The sequence below is a fragment of the Malus sylvestris genome, chromosome 9, assembly GCF_916048215.2.
Source record: "Malus sylvestris chromosome 9, drMalSylv7.2, whole genome shotgun sequence".
NCBI lineage: Eukaryota > Viridiplantae > Streptophyta > Magnoliopsida > Rosales > Rosaceae > Malus > Malus sylvestris.
In genome coordinates this window covers 5,063,576-5,087,751 of record NC_062268.1, presented here as the reverse complement: position 1 = coordinate 5,087,751, position 24,176 = coordinate 5,063,576, and the positions used below count along the sequence as shown (strand labels likewise).

The following is a 24,176-nucleotide window of genomic DNA, read 5'->3' as shown; positions in this document are numbered from 1 at the left end:
GTCGTACCGGGCTTAGCCTCACAATAGGCTATCAATAATGTTGTTCAAATTTGCATTTGGCGAAAATCGATAATAAGACCCCTTACTTACAAGTGAAAAAGAATACCACTAAACCGTAGTACTAATTAAGTGGCTAATAATTGAGATAATATATTATGTTTATCTCTGAATCTGCTCTCTTATCTTGAAAGTTGGAGTTTCTATGATATAGTATTGTATCGCCGTATTTGTATTTGTCTTTAAACGACACATGACTTGATTGACAGTATCTTAAGCCTTTTTATTTTAAACTGCTGCTATGTATATACACCCTGATCGCTTGCTTCAAGTTTTCTTTCATTTTTGTTTCCTTCCCTTGTATGTGTTTTGAAGAAGTTCAGGCATCCTCAGAGGGTCAGTTTTTATTCTTTGTTTGGAGAGTCATGGGTTTTGTTTGTTTGGAGAATGATGTTAGTAGTTGAAATGCATATACGGCTCAAAATTTATGATATAATCGTACATGTATGATTAGCAGTTAAATTCTCTTACATACAAGGAGTCTAGCTAGTAGTATATATTATGAAAATAGTAAGGCAAAATCTCATTAAAAATAGGGATCCTATACAAAGTAAATAAAAGTCTGTCAGATGATATAGTTAAAAAAACACAAACCCTACTGTGTAAAACATATATATTCTTCTGATAATTGCACAACCAAGAACCAACCATACAAGAATTTTTACATAATTAAAAACTTAAACCAACACGTAACACCTTATTTGAAAATTAATTATACATGATTCGTAGTTAAATCTATTAATTAGATTAGATCAAGGTGAAGTGCTTTGTTTTGAAGAAGAAGCTGGGGGGATTCCAGGGATCCGAGGCGTAGGTGGGAGTGGGAATGGGAATGGAGGGAGGAATGGGAGGGTTGGTGGTGGCGGTGACGGCGATGGAGTGAAACCAGGTATAGGTGGCAGGTTGGGAATCAATGGTGCGGGACCTGCTGGTGGAGAACCTGGAAGAGGAGGCAAATTAGGAATTAATGGAGCCGGTGGGGGCTGAAATGGATTAGGGATAATTGGTGGAAAGAAAGTATCTGGATGGACTACTTCTTTATTATCACCTAGTTGCCCATTCTTTGAAGTTTTGGAGTTGGACGACCCAGATGAAGTTTTTCCAGCAGCAAGGGGAGAACCTGGAATTCCAGGAAGTCCTGGGAGGCCTGGGAGACCTGGGAGGCCTGGGAGTCCTGGGAGTCCTGGGAGTCCTGGGAGTCCAGGGAGGCCTGGGAGGCCTGGGAGACCTGGGAGTCCTGGGAGACCTCCTGGGAGACCAGTTGGGGTGGGAGAGAGAGGAGGAAGCTGTGGCAGTGGTGGAAGATAAGGGATCCTAGGGACGGGAGGGAGATCAGTCATTGTGGGGTCCGCCTGAGAGGGGGATGGGAATGCCAGCTCATCAGTAGGAGGGAATGAGAACTTCTGGGAATTTAATTTCTTGGAATTCTGAATGCTGGGTTTCTGGTTGCATAAACCGGGTTGCTTGAGAGGCTTGAAGGTGAAGAAACCAGCAGAGAATATGTGGGTCCCTTGCTTTCTTGCCTTGAGGTGTAGGGAAGATGAGGTGGCTGATGAGGCAACAGCACAGTAGGGTTCACTGCTGCTGATTAGTTTCACAGAGCATCCTTCAATTTTCTTCACATGTTTGCTCACTGAGAAGGGCAGATGGACTTTGAATTGTCCATGGCTATTTGTTTTCACTTGTGCCTTAAAACTTGGTTTCGTTGAACTCCCATCATTGCATTCCACACCAACAAAAGCCCCTGCACAAAAACCCCATCAGATTATTGATGTTGTGGAGAATGCATTCATAAGATGTCGGGATGTTTTGTTGACTGACAAAGAAATCGACAAGTTACTGATGATATAACTGTTTGGCAACAATGATATCGACACATACAACTGATGTATCCTCCATCTTTTCTTTAAGAGAAATAATATCCCAACACTCGTTGTCTGTTGGAAATAAACTGTGATTGAAAGCAGAATCCTACGGTCAAGAAGTTAGATTAGGTGAGATTTTGTTGTAATTGATTTGTGTTATTTACTTTTTCTCATAGGAAATATCTGTATAAAGGGTTTACAATCAGCAGTAATGAAATGTTTCATTCTGGCCAATTCTATCTCTCAGCAGTCACTTTATTGGATTTTACATTTTTTTTCCTTTTGTACACCTTTGTTTATTTCTTTTTTTTTATTTTTCTTTGATTTATTCAAATTTAAAAATTAAAAAGAAACATGAGAGAAGGGAGAGAGAAGGGGTGTACGGAAATCATTGAACGAACGTCTGTTCTATAGCCAGACTACAATATAAAAAGAAACTTGATGACGAACTTTTTGAAAATTTGAGATGAATTTACCTGAAATGAAATGGCTGGTATGTGAGAAATCCTCTTGGAAACATGTGTCACAGTAGACAGTGCCTACAACAACTGCAGAAGGATCGTTCTTCTCATGGCTAGCCTCTGAAGGAGTATGAAATGTAAGAGTAATAACCAGAAAGATAACTGTAAGCCAAGACATGTTTTAGAGCCTATCTTTTCCCCCTCTAAGAAGCTTTCATATTCCTGACTCTAAGAATGAGTTGATACAGGCTGCCTTTTATACAATTGCAGAGGCTTTATAACTAATATAAATATTCTCTGTAGGATTAGACACTTTTTTAGGCATAAAAAAGGACACTGCTAGACTATTTTCTGCAATTCACAATACGTACGCAAAATTAACTCATTAAATTAACCGTGATTGATAGACAAATAAGGAATGACTGTTTTCGAAATTTATAGCCTGCGGTCCATCAAGCTTCATTATTTCACTCATGGAAAAACCAGTCAACTGCAAACCACAAGAAGTGAATGTAGCTAGGTTTCATTTCCTACCACCAAACCATACAAGAAAAAAAAGGGTAATATTTGTAATGGTGGGCAAGTAGAAACAAGGAGGTCCCTAATTTTTGTGTTGCTGTGTGTTTTGTTTATTTTACATTTATTGAGGTTGTTTCTTTGTTGGTGTAAGAATGCCAAAGAGAATAGTTGGGTCCCCGTTGGTTCACGAGATAAGTAGAGTGGCCACAAATTTCATGAGGATGAAGCTGTACACCGTCAACAACAGGTTGCTGCATTCATGTTTTCTCTTCACACAGAAACAAATGATGCATGGGCGCCTACTATATTGGTAAGAAACAGGTATATATGACATTCTTGTGAGATTCTATCGTGTAACCAATGATCTCTCTTTGCATCTATCGCATACAAGCAGATGATAAGCTCCTATCATATTGACTACAAACATAGATATATATAAACAGAAATATCTTAATTATAGATCTTAGATTTGATAAGAGTTGTAGATACAATGTGATATATTTGCGGTTGTCTCGCACAACATAAATACATGTGAAAACTAAAACTCACAAAAACAAAAATGGCAACTTTCCATGGTGTCAGAATATGGTATTTGAGCAGGGAATAATTAAGATCTTATCATGATATAATAATGTGACATTAATAAGGGAAATGCTTCTACTCCAAATCTCGGGGATGTCTTCTACTTCTATGAGGACACTTAGCTGAATCATTAGCATCATTATTAAAAGAGAAATGCTACAGAGATCCCTTTAAAGTGGGACTCTCTATGAATTCTCTGCTACATCACAATTTAATATCAATTTCTGTGTTAATATTATAAAATATTATGTCAAAAACATAAGGTAACAAAGAATTCATAAAGAATCTCATTTTTTAGAGAATTTCTTTAGCATTTCTCTTATTAAAATTTGCTTTAAATTGTCACCAGTAAAAGGAGAGAAAGTTTGACTAATGTGATGATGTGTATAACATCCAAATTAGGGTTTCTCCGTACACTCATGTTGTTGTTTGCACCAAGTTTCTTTTTCATCTAAATATCCTTTCCTACCCACAATCTGTTTATTTTGTCCTTAATTGAATTTCCGCTTTGTGAGGAAACCTAAGGCTACTTCAACAATTCTCATTTTCCAATAACTGCTTGGAAGTTTAGTGAAAAACTTCTCTACTGATAAAAGGGAAACACTTCGGTGTCACCAAAAATATATCCTCGTCTAAAATATTTTACTCATTACATAACTACAGTCGTATTGTCCACAATCGTAACGTACCTTGTCACATGCAAGAAATATTCCCCCACATGACAAAGGCACAACTCCAGAATAGTACTGTCAAATGGATTTGCACTGGAATTGACAAATTGGCTGCACGAAGTTTTGCATTGAGCTGCTAACAAAACCACAAACATGTGCCGTTTCATTCTTTGTCCGTGTTGCAATTTTTTACAACGTAAGGCGGTTCTTGAATGTCCAAGTTTTATCTACGACAACCAAAAGTCCACTGCTATCTTGTGATGAAATGTTTTTCTTTTATACAGTTAAAAATGGATGGCAATTCAGTAGTGTTTGATTTATCTATATTTGTGTTCGTATCTACTCAAATTGATCGATGTACAAATAATTCATATTTATTGAATAAAATTGAGAAGTTTTCATCTTACTAATATAATAAGATGTAAACGGTGTTGCTTGTTTATTTGTATTAACGTGTTGTGTCTGAAATTATTGAGATATGATTCTCGTCGGATCTTCTTTGTGAGGATCTTGGATATCCTTTAATCATGTCATTTCATCGTACATCGTATGGTCAGAAATTATTTTAAATTATATTTATTTAAAATTGAACATAAATAATATTTAAAAAAAACTGATCGCACGATTTACAATGAACGAACAGAATTAAAAAAATGATGCTTTTGTCCAATTCGCTGTCATCACGGGTTACAAGACGTCCTGTCTTCTCACGGGCGAGTTTAAGCCTTGTGGGGGAGTGACATGGGCTAGGTTTAAGGACTTTTACAGGTCTCACCAATTTTCAAATGGTGTCAAATTTGAAATATATAAGATAATAGTGTTATTTTAATTTGTTTATCTTCGGATTGGGTGGTCTATTATTATTGGAACTATAATCTACACGTCACACTTGAAATATGGCATTTTCTCCTAGGAGGATCCTCTTTGTAAGGATTATAGGGATTTTTCAATCACATCCGTTTATCATACATCGTGCGGTTATAAATCATTGTAAATTTTTTTATATAAAATTGATAACAGTACCTGACAAAAACTAACCGCACGATGTACGATGAACGAATATGATTAGAGGATCCGACAAGGATCCTCTCTCCCTTTTCTCATTCTATATGAGTGAATTTATGCATATTTTAAGGTTGTAGGATTAGCCGAGCTATTGAGAATAAGAAAGAGAGCTATTATTAACATTTTAAAATAATCATCATGAACTAGTAATGTAGCTAGAATTTTCAAATAATGAAGTCATAATATCAACAAAAAAAGCTTCATTGGGCCATTTCATCAAGCACCTAGTAAGCACCTATCAATTCCTGTCAACATGTGCCAAAAGTTTTTATGACAACATATGTTGACAACTGCTATTATTTGTACAGGCTAGTTGAGGGTGGATGCAGGATATACTGGAATAATGTTGAAGATTACAAAGTCTTTTCAGCTAAAGTATTTCATACAAGAAGAAGAGAGAAAAGGAAGACAAATATGATAGAAGAAAATAGAAGATGTAGGAGGAGAACGTTGTAATTGAGTTTGACTTAGCTATTTATAGGTGTCAAATACAATATACAAACAAATATACATAGGGTTTTTAAAGTAATTGTTAGGGTCAAGAACAACTAATGACCCTATACTGACTCCGCCATTGTCATAAACTCTCTTCGTGATAACATATTGTGACTTTCAGTGCACTGAAGCATAAATGTAATAGATAGAAGTATAAAATTTTGCTTCTTTAAATTTCACCCCTTCGTCAATGCAACGCAATATATAGTAGATTCTCAAGGAGTTTTAGATCAATGTAATTGTATATTGTACCCCATACACGTATTGACTCAGGCAGGGCTGCAGGTTAGTTATGTAAGAATTATATACCATTATCCACATGCATCAATCCCCAAGCCCACCAAGAGACTTCGAAAGGCAAACCTGACTCCATTTAACCAAGTTAACTTTAGTTTTGGATTGAGTGGAGCTGCAGATGAAATTCTTATTCAACCTGTCAAGTTGATCACAAATGGTAACTGGTAATTTTCACTGTCTACATGGGATATACTGGGACAACGAAGGTGACAAACTGAACAAGAGTAGCCCAACCAGCAAGAGATAACAAATTCACTTTCCAAGTAGAAAGTCAAGCTTGAGCCTTTTCTATCAGGCCTTTGTAAGTGTTTTCAGTGATGCAAGAATGAATGAGACCAAGGCTTTGAAGAAGTGGCAAATTTGATCCAGGAAGAACAGAGAGATCCCCGAGAAAATAAGCATTAAATTGTTAATAATATTTGATGAAAATAAGCATAAAATTTTACATTGGCTACTCATTAAATTAAAATCATAGCAGGTGGCTAAAGTGAAGAATGATTTTGTGAAAACAATCCAAAACCCTAAACCCTAGTCACAAAATTATTCTCCAGAACCCAAAACCCTAGTCACAAAATCATTACCCTGCTACTCGGTAGAAATAGGAGTTGAAGTCGATCGAACTCGATGGAAACAGGAAAGGGTATGTGATATGGCTCGTTGCGCTCGAAGAAGATGACCTAATTCTGAGACGTTGTCGTCCGTACAGCTATTGGCCTCCTTTTAATGAAACGGTTCATAACTTCATTTCATTGGTCTTTTAATAGGTTTCTCAGTGGCCCGTATAGTAAAGCATGACCGTCGACCCACTTCTATTTTTCTTCTCTCGGCAAAGGTTACCCAACAAACAAGTATATCCTTTTTCATCCTTGGTTAATATTCAATTATAATATTATCTTTATCTCTGAATCCCTGCTTCTCTCCGGACTAGTGAGCAGTTATACTGAATCTGTTTCAAAGTGGCGTAAGAGACTCGAGCATTTCTTTCTTCAATTTGGGTTTGTGCATTTGTCTTTTTTCTACGATATAATCATATGTGTATTGAACTAATAAGTGTATCGTACTACATTGCTGTACTCATATCTGTCTATGAACGAGACATGTGATAAAGTTTGTTGATCTTGTGTTTTTGATTGAGTGTTTGAATCGGTTTTTTTTTATTAGGATGGCAGAGAAAAATGGAGAAAACTAGAAGGTTGGATACTGGCTTAGCAGCCTTGATTGATTAAGTAAGGTGAGATTTTACAAGGGTATGGTGCATTGCCATCACCCATACTTGTTTAAAAAAATGATTGACAAGAGACTTTAACAACCATTTAAGTCTTACTACTCCAGATTACATCCTAACCCTTCATTTGGGGGTTAAGTGATTTAATCTGGAGTGTACACTTGTCACTCACACACTTACACCCACATTTAAACAAAAATAGCCGTTGGAGACTAAAACCCTTCATCTTCTTTCTTCTTCTTCGATGCAGACAACACCCTTTGCTCGGGAGCCCCTTGCTGCCTTTGAATCCTCGACTCCAGGAGCTGGTTAGCTTCCAACACTCCATTCTAAACTGCTTCTGGGAGTCAATCCGAGCAAGCCCCTCAGGTAATTGAATCTCTCATTCGGTAGTGCTTTTGTGAATATGTCTGCGATCTGATCTTATGTGCTGTAATAGATTAGCTTGATTGTGTTGTCCTGCAATGCTTCTCTGATGAAATGATATCTTCTCTTGATGTGTTTTGTTCTTTGATGAAATACTAGGTTTTTAGTCATGGCAATTGCAGAGGTGTTGTCACACAAAAGTGGTGTGGCTTCAACCTGCAATTCACCAAAATCTTTAAGTATGAACCTTAGCCAAATAGCTTGAGCTGTAGCTTATGATGCACTCACATACTCTGCCTCGGCTGTGGACAGTGCAACACTTTGTTGCTTCACAGAGGCCCATGAAAATACCCCTGATCCGAAAGTGAAAGCATAGCCAGATGTGCTTCTGCTATCATCCTCACTACCACCCCAGTCACTATCATAGAATCCAATTAGAATAGATGACTTTCCCATCTCATATTTGATCCCATAATCAAGAGTTCCTTGTACATATCTTAGCACTCTCTTAGCTGTGCCCATATGTATCTTGCTAGGATTCTGCATAAACCTAGAAAGTAGGCTTGCTGAGAACATTAGATCCGGCCTTGTTGTAGTTAGATACAATAGACTGCCAACAATGCTTTTATAGAGACTAGCATCTGCAGGTTCACTTCCATCCTCATTCTTAAGCTTCTCATTTGCAATTAGGGGTGTAGAAACTGGTTTGCAACCCTTCAAACGAAATTTCTCAAGCAAAGTTTCAGCATACTTCTTTTGATGAATAAAGATGCTGCTTACTTCTTGAATTACCCCAATGCCAAGAAAATGATGCAAGAGGCCTAGGTCAGTCATTTCATACCTCTTCATCATCTTTTCTTTGAACTCTTCCATCATTGCAGCATCATTTCCAGTGTAGACAACATCATCCACATAGATTGAGACAATGAGTGTCTTGTTGTTGCTTTCTATCTTGGTGTAGAGTGTAGCTTCACTAGGGTTTTTCTGAAATCCTTTCTCAGTGAAATAGGAATCAATCTCACTGTACCAAGCTCTTGGAGCTTGTTTTAGGCCATAAAGGGCCTTCCTTAACTTGTACACTTTTTCTGGAAACTCTTGACTTGTGAACCCTTGAGGTTGTTCCACAAACACCTCATCCTCTAGCACTCCATTTAGAAATGCAGATTTAACATCCAATTGATGCAGCTTCCAACCCTTCTTGGTTGCTAGGGCTATTAAGGTCCTTATGATGTCTAACCTTGCTACTGGAGCAAAGGTTTCATTGAAGTCTACACTAGGCTTCTGTGAGTAACCTTTGGCCACTAACCTGGCCTTCTTCTTTTGCACAGAGCCATCTAGATTTAGCTTCACTTTGTACTCCCATTTTACACCAATCACAAGCTTGTCACTTGGTCAATTTACAAGTTCCGTCATTCTTTTCTATCATTTCAAGCTCTTCCTTTATTGCTTTCTTCCAAGCTTTGTCTTTCTCAGCTTCTTCATATGTTTCTGGTTCTACTACACAATAATTACATGTAGCATAAATCTTATCTAGGTTTCTCAACCTTACTGGAGTTGAACTAGGAGTTGTTGTCTGTGATTGACTTAATTGTGGACTCATAGTAGCTTGCTGTGGAGTCCCTTGTATGTCACCATTATCTGTGACTTCTTCTTGAACTGAGGTCTCCATAGGCTCCCTTGTTTGCCTTTTGCCTAGGTCAATTTGTAGAGAGACACTGTCCTTTTCCTCTACCATTGTATCCTAGTTCCACATTGAGTTTTCATCAAAGATAACATCCCTTGATAGGATTATCTTCTAAGTCAACACATTATAAACTCTGTATCCTTTCTCACTGGTACCATAGCCTACAAAAACACCCTTGTTACTTGATTTCTCCAACTTGTGCCTTAGTTAGTGAGGGATGAGAGTGTAGCACACTAAGCCAAACACTCTCAGATGCTTCACAGAAGGCTTCCTTCCACTGAACACTTCAAATGGAGTCTTTTTCTCCAATGCTTTAGTAGGACACCTATTCAATAGGTACACTGAGGTGTTCACAGCTTCACCCCAAAATTTATAAGGCATGTTCTTTTCATGCATCATAGACTTAGCCATTTCGACTATAGTCCTATTCTTCCTTTCTGCAATCCCATTTTGTTGTGTTGAATATGCCACAATGAGTTGCTTCTCCAACCCCACATCTTCACAAAATGCATTGAACTCATGTGAGGTGTACTTACCTCGCCTATCACTTCTCAGTCTTTTGATTGGGGTATCCACTTTGCAATTCCACCATTGCCTTGAACTTCTTAAATATTGTGAATACCTCAGACTTGAACCTCATGAAATACACCCAACATATCTGTGAATAGTCATCAATGAAAGTTAGGAAATACTTGTTTCCACTGATTGTTGTTGTTTTCATTGGTATACACACATCTGAGTGAATCAATTCGAGTGGCTTTGTTGCCCTCCAAGCCTTTCCAGCTTCAAATGAATCTCTGTGATGCTTGCCAAACACACACCCTTCACAGGTTTCATTGCATTGATCCATCTTTGGTATACCTTGCACCATTTCATCCTTTTGCAGATTTTGTAAGTTTGTCATGTTTAAATGACCGAGTCTCTTGTGCCATAGCTTCATAGAACTTGTCACACTTGCTCTCTTTGCCATTTTTTCTAAGTACTTCAGCACAAGTGGAAAGCTTCTGTTTTTCACTTCCACTTTGGTCACCAAGTTTGATAGGGATTTGTCATCATAGATCTCAACCACAGTTCCCTCAAAGAGTAGGAAATAGCCATGCTCCATCATTTGACCCACACTAAGTAGATTCTCATCCAATCCAGGCACTAGCATTACCTCCCTTATGCATCTTCTTCCTTTCTTGGTGTTGATAACCAGAGTTCCTCTTCCAGTGGCTTTGACAATGTTTCCATCTCCCATTTTCACTTTTCCAGTGAAGTTTGTGTCGATGTCAATGAATAATGACTCATGTGCAGTCATGTGGTTGCTGCAGCCACTGTCAATGTACCATACTTCATAGTTTCTCTCCACTTTTGCATTGAAAGCACATAACACATTTGCTTCTTCTTCCACTTGATTTGCACAGTTCACTTGTTGCACATTCTTTGATCTGCAGTCCTTCATAATGTGCCCAAACCTGTTGCATTTGTGGCATCTAGGCTTGTCCTTGAACCAACACTCCCAAAGATGGAATTTATCACAGTGCTTGCATTGTTGCTTGGTTCTTGGACCTGCATTGATGTTGCTGCCTTAGTTAGGTCTTGAGTTGTGATACCCTTTTCCTTCCCATTTCTTGTTCTTGCCCTTCCATTGTGGTTTCTGATTGCTTGCACTGGCTTGACTATTAGATCCAACATTGAGTGATTGAAAAGCTTTCTCAAGTGCAGAGTCAGCATGCCTCTCGAGCCTTTGATTAAAAGCTCTTAAGGATGCCATCACATCTTGTACACTAAGAGTTTCAGCGTCTTTGGTTTCTTCTATAACACTCACTATTGAATCATAGGGTTTAGTCAAACTAATCAACAGTTTTTTGATAATTCTTTCATTAGGCAGTTCCTCACCATATGTTTTCATCTTGTTTACAACATCAAACAGCCTAGTGAAGTAGTCTTTTAATAGCTCATTTTCCCTCATTCTTGTATACTCAAAATCTCTTCTAAGGGACTGAAGTTTTACCTTTCTAACTTTAGTGTCTCTTCTGTACCCTTGCTGTAAAACTTCCCAAGCTCCTTTTGCAGTCTCTTCATTTGCTATCCTCGGAAAAATGGTGTCTGAGACAGCACCTTGAATGATTCCAAGTGCTCTAGCATTCTCCATCCGATTCTGCTTCAGTGTTTTGAGTTGTGTTTCTGTGAGATCCTCCTCTAAAGCATCGATCTCCATCTCAGGTAGTTCATACCTGTGTTGAACCATATCCCATAGATCATAGGATTTGAAAATGGTTGTCATTCTTATTCTCCAAAAATCATAATTCTCCCCATCAAAGACTGGAGCTTTTAGCTCAATGCTACTGCTGGATCCTTTCATTTCAGGGTAGTTTGTTGATTGTTGTTGTAGAAGACACTACGTTGGTACTCCCAGAAATCTCTATTTGCACAGATTACGCCCAGACTTTTTTTTTTCTTTAAGATCAGTAACAAAGCTCTGAGGCCATGATAAAGTTTGTTGATCTTGTGTTTTTGATTGAGTGTTTGAATCGGTTTCTTTTGATTAGGATGGCAGAGAAAATTGGAGAAAACTAGGAGGTTGGATACTGGCTTAGCAAAAATGCAGCAGCCTTGATTGATTAAGTAAGGTGAGATTTTACAAGGGTATGGTGCATTGCCATCACCCATACTTGTTTAAAAAAATGATTGACAAGAGACTTTAACAACCATTTAAGTCTTACTACTCCAGATTACATCCTAACCCTTCATTTCGGGGGTGATTTAATCTAGAGTGTACACTTGTCACTCACACACTTACACCCACATTTAAACAAAAATAGCCGTTGGAGACTAAAACCCTTCATCTTCTTTCTTCTTCTTCGATGCAGACAACACCCTTTGCTCGGGAGCCCCTTGCTGCCTTCGACTTCTCGACTCCAGGAGCTGGTTAACTTCCAACAACATGAATTAATCACTTAACTGGGAATACCTTAACCTTTCTTATTTTGTGAATGAAACTACTTCTATGTATATAAACCCTACTCACTTGCTTCAAACTTTCTTTCATCTTTGTTTCCTTCCCTTGTATGTGTTTTGGAGAATGATGTTAATAGTTGAAATGCATATATGGGGTTCAAAATTTATGGTATAACTGTATATATATATATGAGACTGTGATTTGTAGTTAAAATTATCTTATATACAAGGTAGTATTATGAAAATATTAGTGCAAAATCTCACCAAAAATAGAGATTCTTTACACATACCAAAATTTTAAACCAAATTTTGTAAACCAAATGATGTGGCTGTTGATGAATTAGATTATTAATTAAGTGTTAATTAATGTACTTATTTTCTATTGATGACACATAATTTGATTTGCAAATCTAATTTAAAATTTTGGTCGGCCTAGCACTACCATTACCCTTACAATAATTTTGTGTCCACCGCATACTCATTACAAAAAGCACAAACATACAAACCCTACTATGTAAAATATATATTGTTCCGATACTTGCACAACCAACCATACAAGAACTTTTACATAATTAAAAACTTAAACAAACATGTAAAACACTATTTCGAAGGTAATTATAGACGATTTGTAGTTAAATATAGTAATTAGCTTAAATCAAGGTGAATACTTTGTTTTGAAGAAGAAGCTGGGGGGATTCCGGGCATCCGATGCGCAGGTGAGACTGGGAATGGGAATGGAGGGAGGAACGGGAGGGTTGGAGGTGGCGGTGACGGTCAAAAAGTGAAACTAGATGGGACCCATTCTCGTAAGAGAAGAAAGAGGGAGAAGTAGAGAGAAAAGGGGAAGAGTACATAACACTAAAACATTCAACATTTCATTCATAATTCTCAGATGAGTAGGAAGAGACCTAAATACATAGAAGTTCAGGAAACTACAACTCAGAATACCTAAATGGGCTTATTATACTTAAACGGGTAGCACCCAATAGGATAGGAACCAGGTATAGGAGGCAGGTTTACGGGAATCATGGTGCTGAAACTGCTGGTGGAGAATCTAGATTGGTCACTTCTTTATTATCACCTAGTTGCCCATTCTTTGAAGTTTTGCAGTTGCAGGACCCACATGAAGGTTTTCCACAAACATGGGGCAAACCTGGAGTTCCAGGAAGTCCTGGGAGACCTGGGAGGCCTGGGAGGCCTGGGAGTCCAGAGAGACCTGGGAGGCCTGGGAGTCCAGGGAGACCTGGGAGTCCTGGAAGACCTGTACCTGGGACGCCTGGAAGACCTGTGCCTGGGAGGCCTGGGAGGCCTGGGAGGCCTGGGAGGCCTGGGAGGCCTGGGAGGCCTGGGAGGCCTGGGAGGCCTGGGAGACCTGGTAGTCCTGGGAGTCCTGGGAGATCATTTGGGATGAGAGGGAGATCGGGCATTGTGGGGTCCACCTGAGAGGGGGATGGGAACGCCATCTCATCAGTAGGAGGGAATGAGAACTTCTGGGAATTTAATTTTTTGGAATTCTGAATGCTGGGTTTCTGGTTGCATAAGCTGGGTTGCTTGGGAGGCTTGAAGGTGAAGAACCCAGCAGAGAATATGTGGGTCCCTTGCTTTCTTGCCTTGAGATGTAGGGAAGATGAAGTAGCTGATGATGCCACAGCACAGTAGGGTTCACTGCTGCTGATTAGTTTCACGGAGCATCCTTCAATTTTCTTGACATGTTTACTCACTGAGAAGGGCAGTTGGACTTTGAATTGTCCATGGCTATTTGTTTTCACTTCTGCCTTGAAACTTGGTTTTGTTGAACTCCCATCTTTGCACTCCACACCAACAGATGCCCCTGCACAGAAACCCCACCAGATTATTGATATTGTTGATAATGCATGCATAACATGTTGGGACGTTTTGTTGACTAACAATAAAATCGAAGTTACTGATGACATACATACTTGGCGACAATGATATCAACACATACAAATGACATATCCTCCAACTTTTATTCAAGAGAAATAACATCCCTACACTCGTTGTATGTTGGAAAGAAATCGCGATTGAAAGCAGAGTCTTACCGGCAAGAAGTTAGGCGAGATTTTTTTGTAATTGATTTGTTATTTACTTTTCATAGTTGTATAGTTGACTCATATACAGGAAATACTTGCATAAAGGTTTTTAGTCATTTTCTTGGATTTTACTTTTTTTTTTCTTTTCATTTTGTACCCTTTTTATTTCTTTCTTCTGATTTTCTTTGATTCATTCGAATTTAAAGATTACAAAATAAACATGAGTGTAAGGAGGAGAAGGTGTACGGAAATCATTGAAAGGATGTCTGTTTTATAGCCGGACTACAATACAAAAATAAATTTGATGAAGAACTTTTTGAAAATTTGAGATGAATTTACCTGAAATGAAATGGCTGGTATGTGAGAAATCGTCTTGGAAACATGTGTCACAGTAGACAGTGCCTACAACAACTGCAGAAGGATCGTTCTTCTCATGGCTAGCCTCTGAAGGAGTATGAAATGTAAGAGCAGTAACAAGAAAGAGAACTGTAAAAAACCAAGACATGGTTTTAGAGCCTATCTATTCCCCCTCTAAGAAGCTCTGATATTCTTGACTAGAAGAATGAGTTGATACACGTTGCCTTTAAGTTATATCAAATGCTGAGTCCTTATAACTAATGTAAATATTCTCTATAGGATTATACACACTTTAGATGTACGCAAAATTAACTCATCAAATTGATTGTGATTGACAGACAAATAAGGAATGACTATTTTCGAATATTATGTAGCCTGGCGTCCATCAAGCTACAGTATTACACTCATGGAAAAACCAGTCAACTGCAAATAAGAAGAAGTGAATGTAGCTAGGTTTCATTCCCTACCACCAAACCATACAAGAAAAAAAAGGTAATATTTGTGATGGTGGGGAAGTAGATAAAAAGAGGTCTCCAATTTTTGTGTTCCTGTGTGTTTCGTTGTTCTTTCTTTGTTGCTGTAAGAACGCCAAGGGAATACTTGGGTCCCGGTTAGTTGAGAAACTTGAAAAAAAAAACTGACTTTTTTTCCTAACTAATTGTATTATTAGTGTTTGTATCTACTTACAGGTTGATCAATACACGTACAACTCATAATAATTATTGAATAAAAGAAAGAAGTTTTCGTTTTACTAATGTAATAAGAATGTTGACTGTTTACTTGTATTGATGTTTTGTGTTCGAAATAGTCAGTGTAATGAAGAGAGAATGCATGGGATGCTTTTACTAACAAAAAAAGAGAACGGATGGTTTTGTCCAATTTCCTGTCACAAAAGACATGTCTTCTCATCACGGGCGAGTTTAAGCCTGCCTTGCGGGGGGAGCGAGGTTCAAGGACTTTTTCATGTCTCACCAATTTCCAAATGGTGACATATGGCATTTTCCCATTCTATATGAGTGAATTTATGCATATTTTAAGATTGTAGGATGTACCAGACCTACTAGCATAAGAATAAGAAAGAGGATTGTTATTAACATTTTAAGGTAATTATCATGAACTCCTCATAAATAATATCGAGACTTGCGAGACTTGCATTGGCGAAGCCACAGAGGTGTGTTCGCACCTCCGGTCGCCGGAGTTTGTTCCCAAAATCCTGGTTTCCACCCCTCTGATCTGAAGAAGAAGAAAACGATGGAGGAAGGAAATGTTAGAGAATAATTAACACTAATAACTAGTTAATTAGTTAATTATATGAAGGCAACATGAATTTTTCATGGCATAAGAGAAGACCATGCATGTTACTGTTGGAAATTTTGAGTAGAAATTTTTTTGTCCCACATTGGCCATTCCCAAAAGATTTTCTAATTTTATAAGGCTTTGTCCATTATAGAAAGTAATTAGAGTAATAGGCCTTGAAGAATAAAACTGGGCTCACTCTTGAGGTTAATTGGGCCTTGGGACTTTGCAAATTAAATTATTTAATTAATTGTTTTTAATTAATTTTGAATTTAATTAAATTATTTTTTATTTGAACAGACTCAATTGAAAATTAAATTCTTTAATTAATTTTGAATTAAATTAAATTATTCTTTATTTGAACAGACTCATCTTTTCATATGAAGTCTAAAGTTAATGAAAAAACGCAGAGAACACAGCACCCTATCTGAACAGATGTCTCCCAACAGTCATATCCCATTCTCATACTTGTTGCGAACATCTATATATACATCCATCTGTATGGCATTTAAGACACAGAAAAATCAATATTCTTCTTCTACAATCACAAATATCCTTTTTGAGAGAACCACACAAAAATTCGCCAGAAGTTAAGTTTTCTGGTGCTGGAATTCTAACTTGATCGTTGAATTCTGGTGAAGCAGACGTCCGTAGAACTACAAGCACTGAGTAGGGGCGAAATTTATGTTCAAGGACATTGCAGTACGCAAGCCTCGATCTTCAATATTTCTGTTTAATATTATTTTATTGTTCATATACTGTTTATTTATTAGCATATATAAATTTATCACATATTGTTGACATATCTCTAACAGCTACCTCTGCAATGTTGATTCGTAATTTTCCTATAGTGGTGCCAGCAACCTTTTTCTCCTTGGAGTCGTCCGAGCCTACAATTGCAATGTCTAATATTATATCACCCCGCTCCTCAACTTTTATATTTTTTTTCTGTGTGCCATTGCTATGTTTTTCTTTATTTTGCTCACTCGGAATATTATTCGGCAAAATGCTAATTTTTCACATCTAATGTTTGGTTTAGCCAATATCTGCACAATTAGGTGTTGAGTCGATCATTATTTTTTGTTTTTAGTAGGAGTAGGATTTTCTCCTCTCTTATTCACATCATCTTCCCTCCTCTTCTCTCACACATTGCTTTTTATCTTATTGTCTTTATAAAAAAATCAATATAAAATGTTGATATGACTTAACCATAACCGTTCAAGTAGGAGAGGGGGGAATAGGAGAGAGATTAGGAGAGGAGATAATCTTCCTCCGTTTTAGCATGTGATATTCACCTTAAAAAAGATTGACCTAATTGTATAAATAGTCCTCGTGATGATATGATATTCAGAAGATAGCCCATGTGGTAAAAAAATTCGGATTTATGTTCTTGTGGGAAAGTCCGTTATGATTTAAGCCCAAAAATCAATTTTCTGTTATTTCACGTGCATGTGATATAATCATATAATCGCTGACCTAATGATGATTTTGTGTTTATTGATTTGTTAGCTGTGTTTGTAATCCTTTTGCTATGTGGTTTTGCTGTGGGGAAGGAACGTACAAACATCCTACTCCTTTTCAGCCTATGTACAAACATCCTTACTCCTTTTCAGCCTATGACACATCCCTATGTGGTCTTGTTTGTAAATTTTCGTGGAATTTCTAATCACGTTAAATGTATAGTGTAAAGCAGCAATTTTCAACCGTACAATAATACATGAGATGTTTTTTCATCACATGGAGTTGTCAATTTTCAGAACAGGAAGACAATAATTGGACTGAAGTCTGAAGTGGTATTATTCAAAGCAGAAGCCTGCCCTTTCCTCCCGGCCGGCTTCCCTACTCTTCCTTTCTCTCCTCAAATCGTAACATAGAAGTGACGATATCCTCAGTATATGATTCCATACACGTATTGCCTCTGGCACGGCTGCCGGTTAGTTATGTAAGAGCAACTCCAGTGTAGGAGCCCTCCCCCCAGGCTATTCACTATTTAATCCACCTAGTGAACAGTAACTGCCCTTAATGAATAGTGCATTCCCCTGGCAATTGCCTTTTGCATCTCCACCTCTGCACTGAATAACCATGGCAATTGGCAATAAAATATTAGTATTTTTTTTATTTATAATTAATATTATATTATTTACTTTGTATAAATTAATATTATATTAATATTATAAAGGAATCCAACACTATCTCCAACAGTTCACCACAACTAAAAAAAACAAAAAAAAATGCACGAAAGCTGCGAGACAGAAACCATGAGCTCCCAATTGCGCGAACACGACGACGAGTTGTCGAAGCTGCGAGACGGTGCGGACGATGACAAAGCCAACCGCCTGCTGCAGCCGCAGTCCCTGTCGCTGCCGTCGTCGACATGGGACGAGGAGGAGGAGGTTGCGTTCGAGGCGCGAGAGAAGATCCTGATCTTCGACGATGCCGTCGATGACGAGTCCATGGCTGTCCCACCTTTTTCGTGGAAGAAGCTGTGGCTGTTCACCGGACCGGGTTTCCTGATGAGCATAGCGTTCCTGGATCCAGGCAATTTAGAAGGGGATCTCAATCATTACAGAGGAGATGATGACTGACGTCGCCCAGACGTCAGCCTTGTGTCACATGACCTTCGAGCTCTCGGGCTGGCAATCGCTGCCAGGCCTGTCGCTCGGGCTCCCAAACGCTGGAGCATGTCCACCGGGCAACAACCCACTGTTCAATCCACTGTCCCCCGAGCAAATGCTCCCGCTTTCTTTCTTACAACCATCAACATTAAGTTTAAATCAATTTTGAATGAAGAGCTTCCCAGTGGAGCAAAGATTCAGTCTTATGGGGTTTATCAATTTTGTGAGTATTAGAAAGCTAACCATTCATGAAAATATGCACAAATAGCGATGGTAGGTTCATCAAACATTGCAAAATCCTGCTCGAAAACAAATGTATTTCGCCAATACCAAATAAACCAACAAGCAATGGAAAATACTAACATCTACTCTAAACCCCCCAATATGAGTGATTTAGTGGTGAAATTAAAATGAAGCCAATCATGAAAATTAATTGCCTTAGGAAAATCTTTGACACTCAGGGTTATCTGTAATGGTAATTGGTAATATTATCTGCCAAGCATATACTGGACAACGGAGGTGTCAGACTGAACAAAAGTGGCCCGACTAGCCAGAGATAATGAATTCACCTTCCAAGCATAAAGTCGAGCTTGAGTTGGGGGCCACTCTAACAAGACCGATAGAGTTTCCAACTTTATCACTTGCCCAATCCGTCAGGTATAGAGTTTTACCACAAAAGACATTGATATTAGTTAGAGTAGTAATCATATTTATAGCCACCATTGTTGACTTCCCCCATTGATGTGGGACTGCCAACAGGAAGACCAGTTAGATCCCCAGAAAATCTTGTTTGTTGAGTACTCAAATAATATTCACAAGTGCTCCTGATCATAAAATTCAAGGAGCTGCTTCACATGATTATGCCGGGCAGCAACATTTAATCCATCAACACAGACCCAGTCAACAACAGTTGCTGTTGGTTGCTCCCACCTAGGGATGGGCAACAATTATGGTGGGTGGGAGTCCCACCATTCATCAAGCTGCAGAAACGTATTGCAGTTCAGACAATTAAAGAGAGGAAAAACAAGATGAAAACAAAAAGAATTTGTCTATACAACTACTGTACAACGGTTATGGTGGGTGGGAGTCCCACCATTCATCCAACTGATAACGTAGAAAAATGGACTGTCTATACAACTTCTGTACAACTAAAAAATGCAGACCAACTCCGCGAATGATGGTCACACACCAAACCCCTAACATAGTTGCAATCTTCCAAGCACTTCTGAGCACTCAAAATTGCAGCCTTAAGTTTGGGCAACCGTTTCTCCATGACAATTTTCTCTTGCTAAGCGCATGTTAATCTAAAAACATAGTCAGAGATATTCCTAAAAGGCTTATTATATTTACACCCCACATATTGTTGAATAAACTCCACATACTTAATACACCCCATATTTACTTTTTCAATTAAAATTTATCTTAATACACCCCATTTACTTCCTCCTATTACCCTCCCACCCCATTCTCAACATACACCTTACATTTTCTATATACACTCTACATTTTTTATATACCCCACATTCTTCACGTCTTATAATACTCAATCACAATCAAGATTGGAGGAAGATGAGGCTGCTGAGACTCTGTTGAAGGTGGCAGATGAGGTAATACGCTGAGGTTTAATGACAAAAATTCAAGGGTAAAAGCAGCAAGGGAAAGGAGAACAATCAGAGGGTCTCTTGTAATGTGAATTGCACTAGGACTTTGCCCAGATTGGCAAAAACGTAGCTGAATGTTGATGTAGTTTCATTGCATTTTCAGATGTATGAAAAAAAAACATATTTATTTATTGGTGTTGAATTGTAGAACAGAGATTGTGTTTAGCCATTTTATTAATATTATCATTTCTTTAAATTTGGGTTATGCTGTGAGATGACATACACAATGAAATATCGTTAATTTCTTTGCACTCCATTCAAGTTCTAATATGGCAGTTTCATCATTTTGCTTGCATTTGTTGGGAAGACAAAAAAAGTAATACGTTAAAAGTGATTTGGGGTTTATTCAGAATTTTTTTTTTTAAACCTAATAAGGTCAAAATTGGCATTGCATAGTAGAGTGTATAAGTCATTTAATATCAAATTTGAATGTGGGGTGTATTTAATAGTACGTGGGGTGCTAATAAAAAAAGCCTTCCTAAAATGCTTATTAATAAACATCACATATTTGAATGGTTTAATATGTAGAATGAATTTAACATAATAGTTTCTGGCACATTCCCTTATCTCACAATGCTCAAAATGGAGTTCAAGTTTATATTATTTGACCGAGGTTTGCTTATATTATGTTGTGCAAGGACTTGAGGGGCATATGTAACGGTATCGGCGTACAGCAACTGGCGGGTGAGGGGTAAGGCGATGCAACCATCATGGCTTGTACTTGTAGAGGTGATCAAATTGGTGGTAGTAGTGGCGGAGGGTTGGGAAGCATGAGAATTTAGGAAGACAGTCAAATCATCAATGGGAAGAAAGGCGCAGTGGTCACCATAAAAGTGGTTAGTGTCAAGGTACGTGAAGAACAGTTTTTCCGGCAGTAGAAGCTGCGGCGGCTGTCACTGATCCAGGGAGGCCCGTTCCGATAACAATAAGGTCAAGGTTAGTGGGCTTAATTGGACCGTCGTCTTTAAAGAGTTTATTCATAGCGGGGAAGGGCTGAAGACTCCGTTAAGATTCCTCCCTTTGCAAGGAAGGTCGCAACTAGAGAGAATGGACTTGCTGATTGCAAATTTGCTTGAAGTTGGACTAACAAGTGTGTCTCAGAACACTAATATTCATCATACAAACCCAACCAACTACAAAAATTTCATAAAAAATTAAAACTCCATGTTAAATTGTTAATAGTATTTGCGGAAATAAGCATAAAATTTTACATTTAGGTACTGATTAAGTTAAAATCATAGCCTACTGCTATTATTATGGTGATTTATTTCCCCAGTGGAGAACGATTTTGTGAAAACAATCCAAAACCCTAAACCCTAGTCACAAAATTATTCTCCAAAACCCTAACCCTAAATTTTTTTCCCATAATCATTACCCTGTTGCTCGGTCGAAATAGGAGTTGAAGTCGATCAAACTCGATGGAAATAGGAAAGGTATGTGAGACGGCTCGTCGCACTCGAAGAAGATGACCTAATTCAGGGACGTCTTCGTTCCGTACACCTATTTGCCTCCTTCTGATGAAACGGTTCATTTTTAACAGGTTTTCTCTAAGGCGCCCACATAGTAAAAGCATGGCAAACCCACTTCTTTTTTTCCTCTTTCGGCAAAGAATACCCATAACCTTTTTCAACCTTGGGTAATATTCAATAATAATTGATATATATAAATTTTTTATCTCTGAATGAATCCATGCGGCTCTCTTATCCTGAAATTTTGAGTTTCAACGATAATCATTGTATTTAAGTAATAATTGGATCGTATTATATTATTGTACTTGTAGCTGTCTATGAACGACACATTCTTGTTAGGGAAGAAAGAGGGAAAAGTAGAGAGAAAATGGGAAAAGAAGATAAAACTTAAACATTCAACATTTCACGTAGTTCCCTTAATATTTTTCATAGTTCTCAAAAGAGAAGGAAGAGACTATATACGTAGTAGTTCAGGAAACCACAACTCAGAAGACCTAAATGGGCTTATTATACTTAAACGGGTTACGCCCAATAGGATAGGAACCCAGCAGAAACCAGGATAGGTTGCAGGTTGGGAATCATGGTGCTGAACCTGCTGGTGGAGAATCTGGATGGGCGACTTCTTTATTATCACCTAGTTGCCCATTCTTTGAAGTTTTGGAGTTGGAGGACTTAGATGAAGTTTTTTCAGCAGCAAGGGGCAACCCTGGAAGTCCTGGGAGGCCTGGGAGGCCTGGGAGACCTGGGAGTCCTGGGAGACCTGGGAGTCCTGGGAGATCGATTGGGAGACCTAGGAGATCAGATTGGTTGAGAGAGGGATCAGGCATTTTGGGGTCCACCTGAGAGGAGGATGGGAATGCCATCTCTGAGAACTTCTGGGAGTTTAATTTCTTGGAATTCTGAATGCTGGGTTTCTGGTTGCATAAGCTGGGTTGCTTGAGAGGCTTGAAGGTGAAGAAACCAGCAGAGAATATGTGAGTCCCTTGCTTTCTTGCCTTGAGGTGTAGGGAAGATGAGGTGGCTGATGAGGCCACAGCACAGTAGGGTTCACTGCTGCGGATTAGTTTCACGGAGCATCCTTCAATTTTCTTGACATCTTTGCTCACTGAGAAGGGCAGATTGACTTTGAATTGCCCATGGCTGTTTGTTTTCACTTTTACGTTGAAACTTGGTTTTGTTGAAGTCCCATCTTTGCATTCCACACCAACAGAAGCCTCTGCACAAAAACCCCACAAAATTATTGATATTGTCGATAATGCATCCATAACATGTCAGGACATTTTGTTGTCTGTTGGAAAGAAATCGTGATTGAAAGTAGAATCCTACCGTCAAGGAGTTAGTTTAGGCAAGATTTTTTTTTGCAGTTGATATGTGTTATTTAATTTTGGGAGACTTTGGATGTGGTCTTTAGCTATGAATATTCTTTGATTGAAACCTTGTTGATTTTTAATTTTTGATCGAGGTCCCTGAAATTAATGTGATAATTTATTTCTATGTACGTTACTATATTTTTTAAATTAAAAATTAGAAATTTTAGTTGTTTATATAAATGAGATTTTAAATAAAAAATCATAATTTGTGGGATTAAAAATATTAAAATATAAATATACTATTGTGTGTGTATATATATAAACATGGGTACATTCATCAAAATTAACCAAAAAAATTATTGTATCAAAACATGGGTAAATTCTTCAAAATCACAAAAAAAGAAGAAGAAGATAATAGCTTAATAACATTAGTAAATTTCTTCGATTAAACTTGACATGGATACATTTTAAAATCAAAGAAAAAAGAACGTACCCATATAAGTTTAAAAATGGATTAGAAAAAAATTGAATAGATTATATATAAAAAAAATGGTACATTTTACATATAACAAATTGGTATATTTAAGAATGAGTACATTTGAAGATTAAAAAGTTTTAAATGAATGGGTACATATAATTAGCATGGGTACATTTAGCAAAATAAAAAGTACAAATAAAAAAAATATGGGTACAAATACAAATAAACTTTAAAAAATATGGGCACAAAAATAAATTAATATATGGGTACAAATTAAAATTGAAAAGAAAATTGATACAAATTAAAAAAGAATTACAAATTAAAAATGGGTACAAACTAAAACTAAAAATATATGTTAAGTCATAAATATAAATATACTAATTGTAACATTTTTAACATTAAATGAATATATTTAGAAATAAAAAAATATTTTATTATTAAAATAATTAATGATGTTATTAATACGCAAAGACCTTGATCAAAAATTGAAAAAGAATATGATTTTAATCAATGAAGTAGCAAAAGGAAGGATGAGAACCTAATTTCTCCTTTAATTTTTCGTAGTTGTATGGTTGACTCTTAGGAAATACCTGTATAAAGGTTTTCAGTCATTTAGATTTTACATTTTCTCCATTTGTACACTTTTGTTTATTTATTTCTTTTAATTTTTCTTGGACTTATTCAAATTTAAAGATTAAAATATAAACAT

At 37.5% G+C, this 24,176-nt stretch overlaps 1 protein-coding gene across 50 annotated transcripts in view; it reads right to left on the bottom strand.

Moving 5' to 3' along the window:
- Positions 1 to 653: 653 nt before the first annotated feature.
- The window catches only part of LOC126582944 (uncharacterized), a 102,992-nt gene continuing 79,469 nt past the window's right edge, over positions 654 to 24,176 (bottom strand). For 10 of the 50 annotated variants that reach the window (XM_050247192.1, XM_050247196.1, XM_050247184.1 and 7 more), the window contains 3 exons: positions 22,422 to 22,439; positions 13,447 to 13,602; positions 654 to 1,303 (listed from right to left, as the gene is read on the bottom strand). In XM_050247192.1, coding sequence (XP_050103149.1) covers positions 810 to 1,303; positions 13,447 to 13,602; positions 22,422 to 22,439 — 668 coding nt within the window. In that variant the 3' untranslated portion in view covers positions 654 to 809. Of the gene's footprint in view, positions 1,802 to 2,398; positions 2,824 to 13,083; positions 13,621 to 22,421; positions 22,896 to 24,176 lie in introns of those variants that run through there. The other 40 variants (XM_050247201.1, XM_050247204.1, XM_050247212.1 and 37 more) reach the window with 26 other exon arrangements.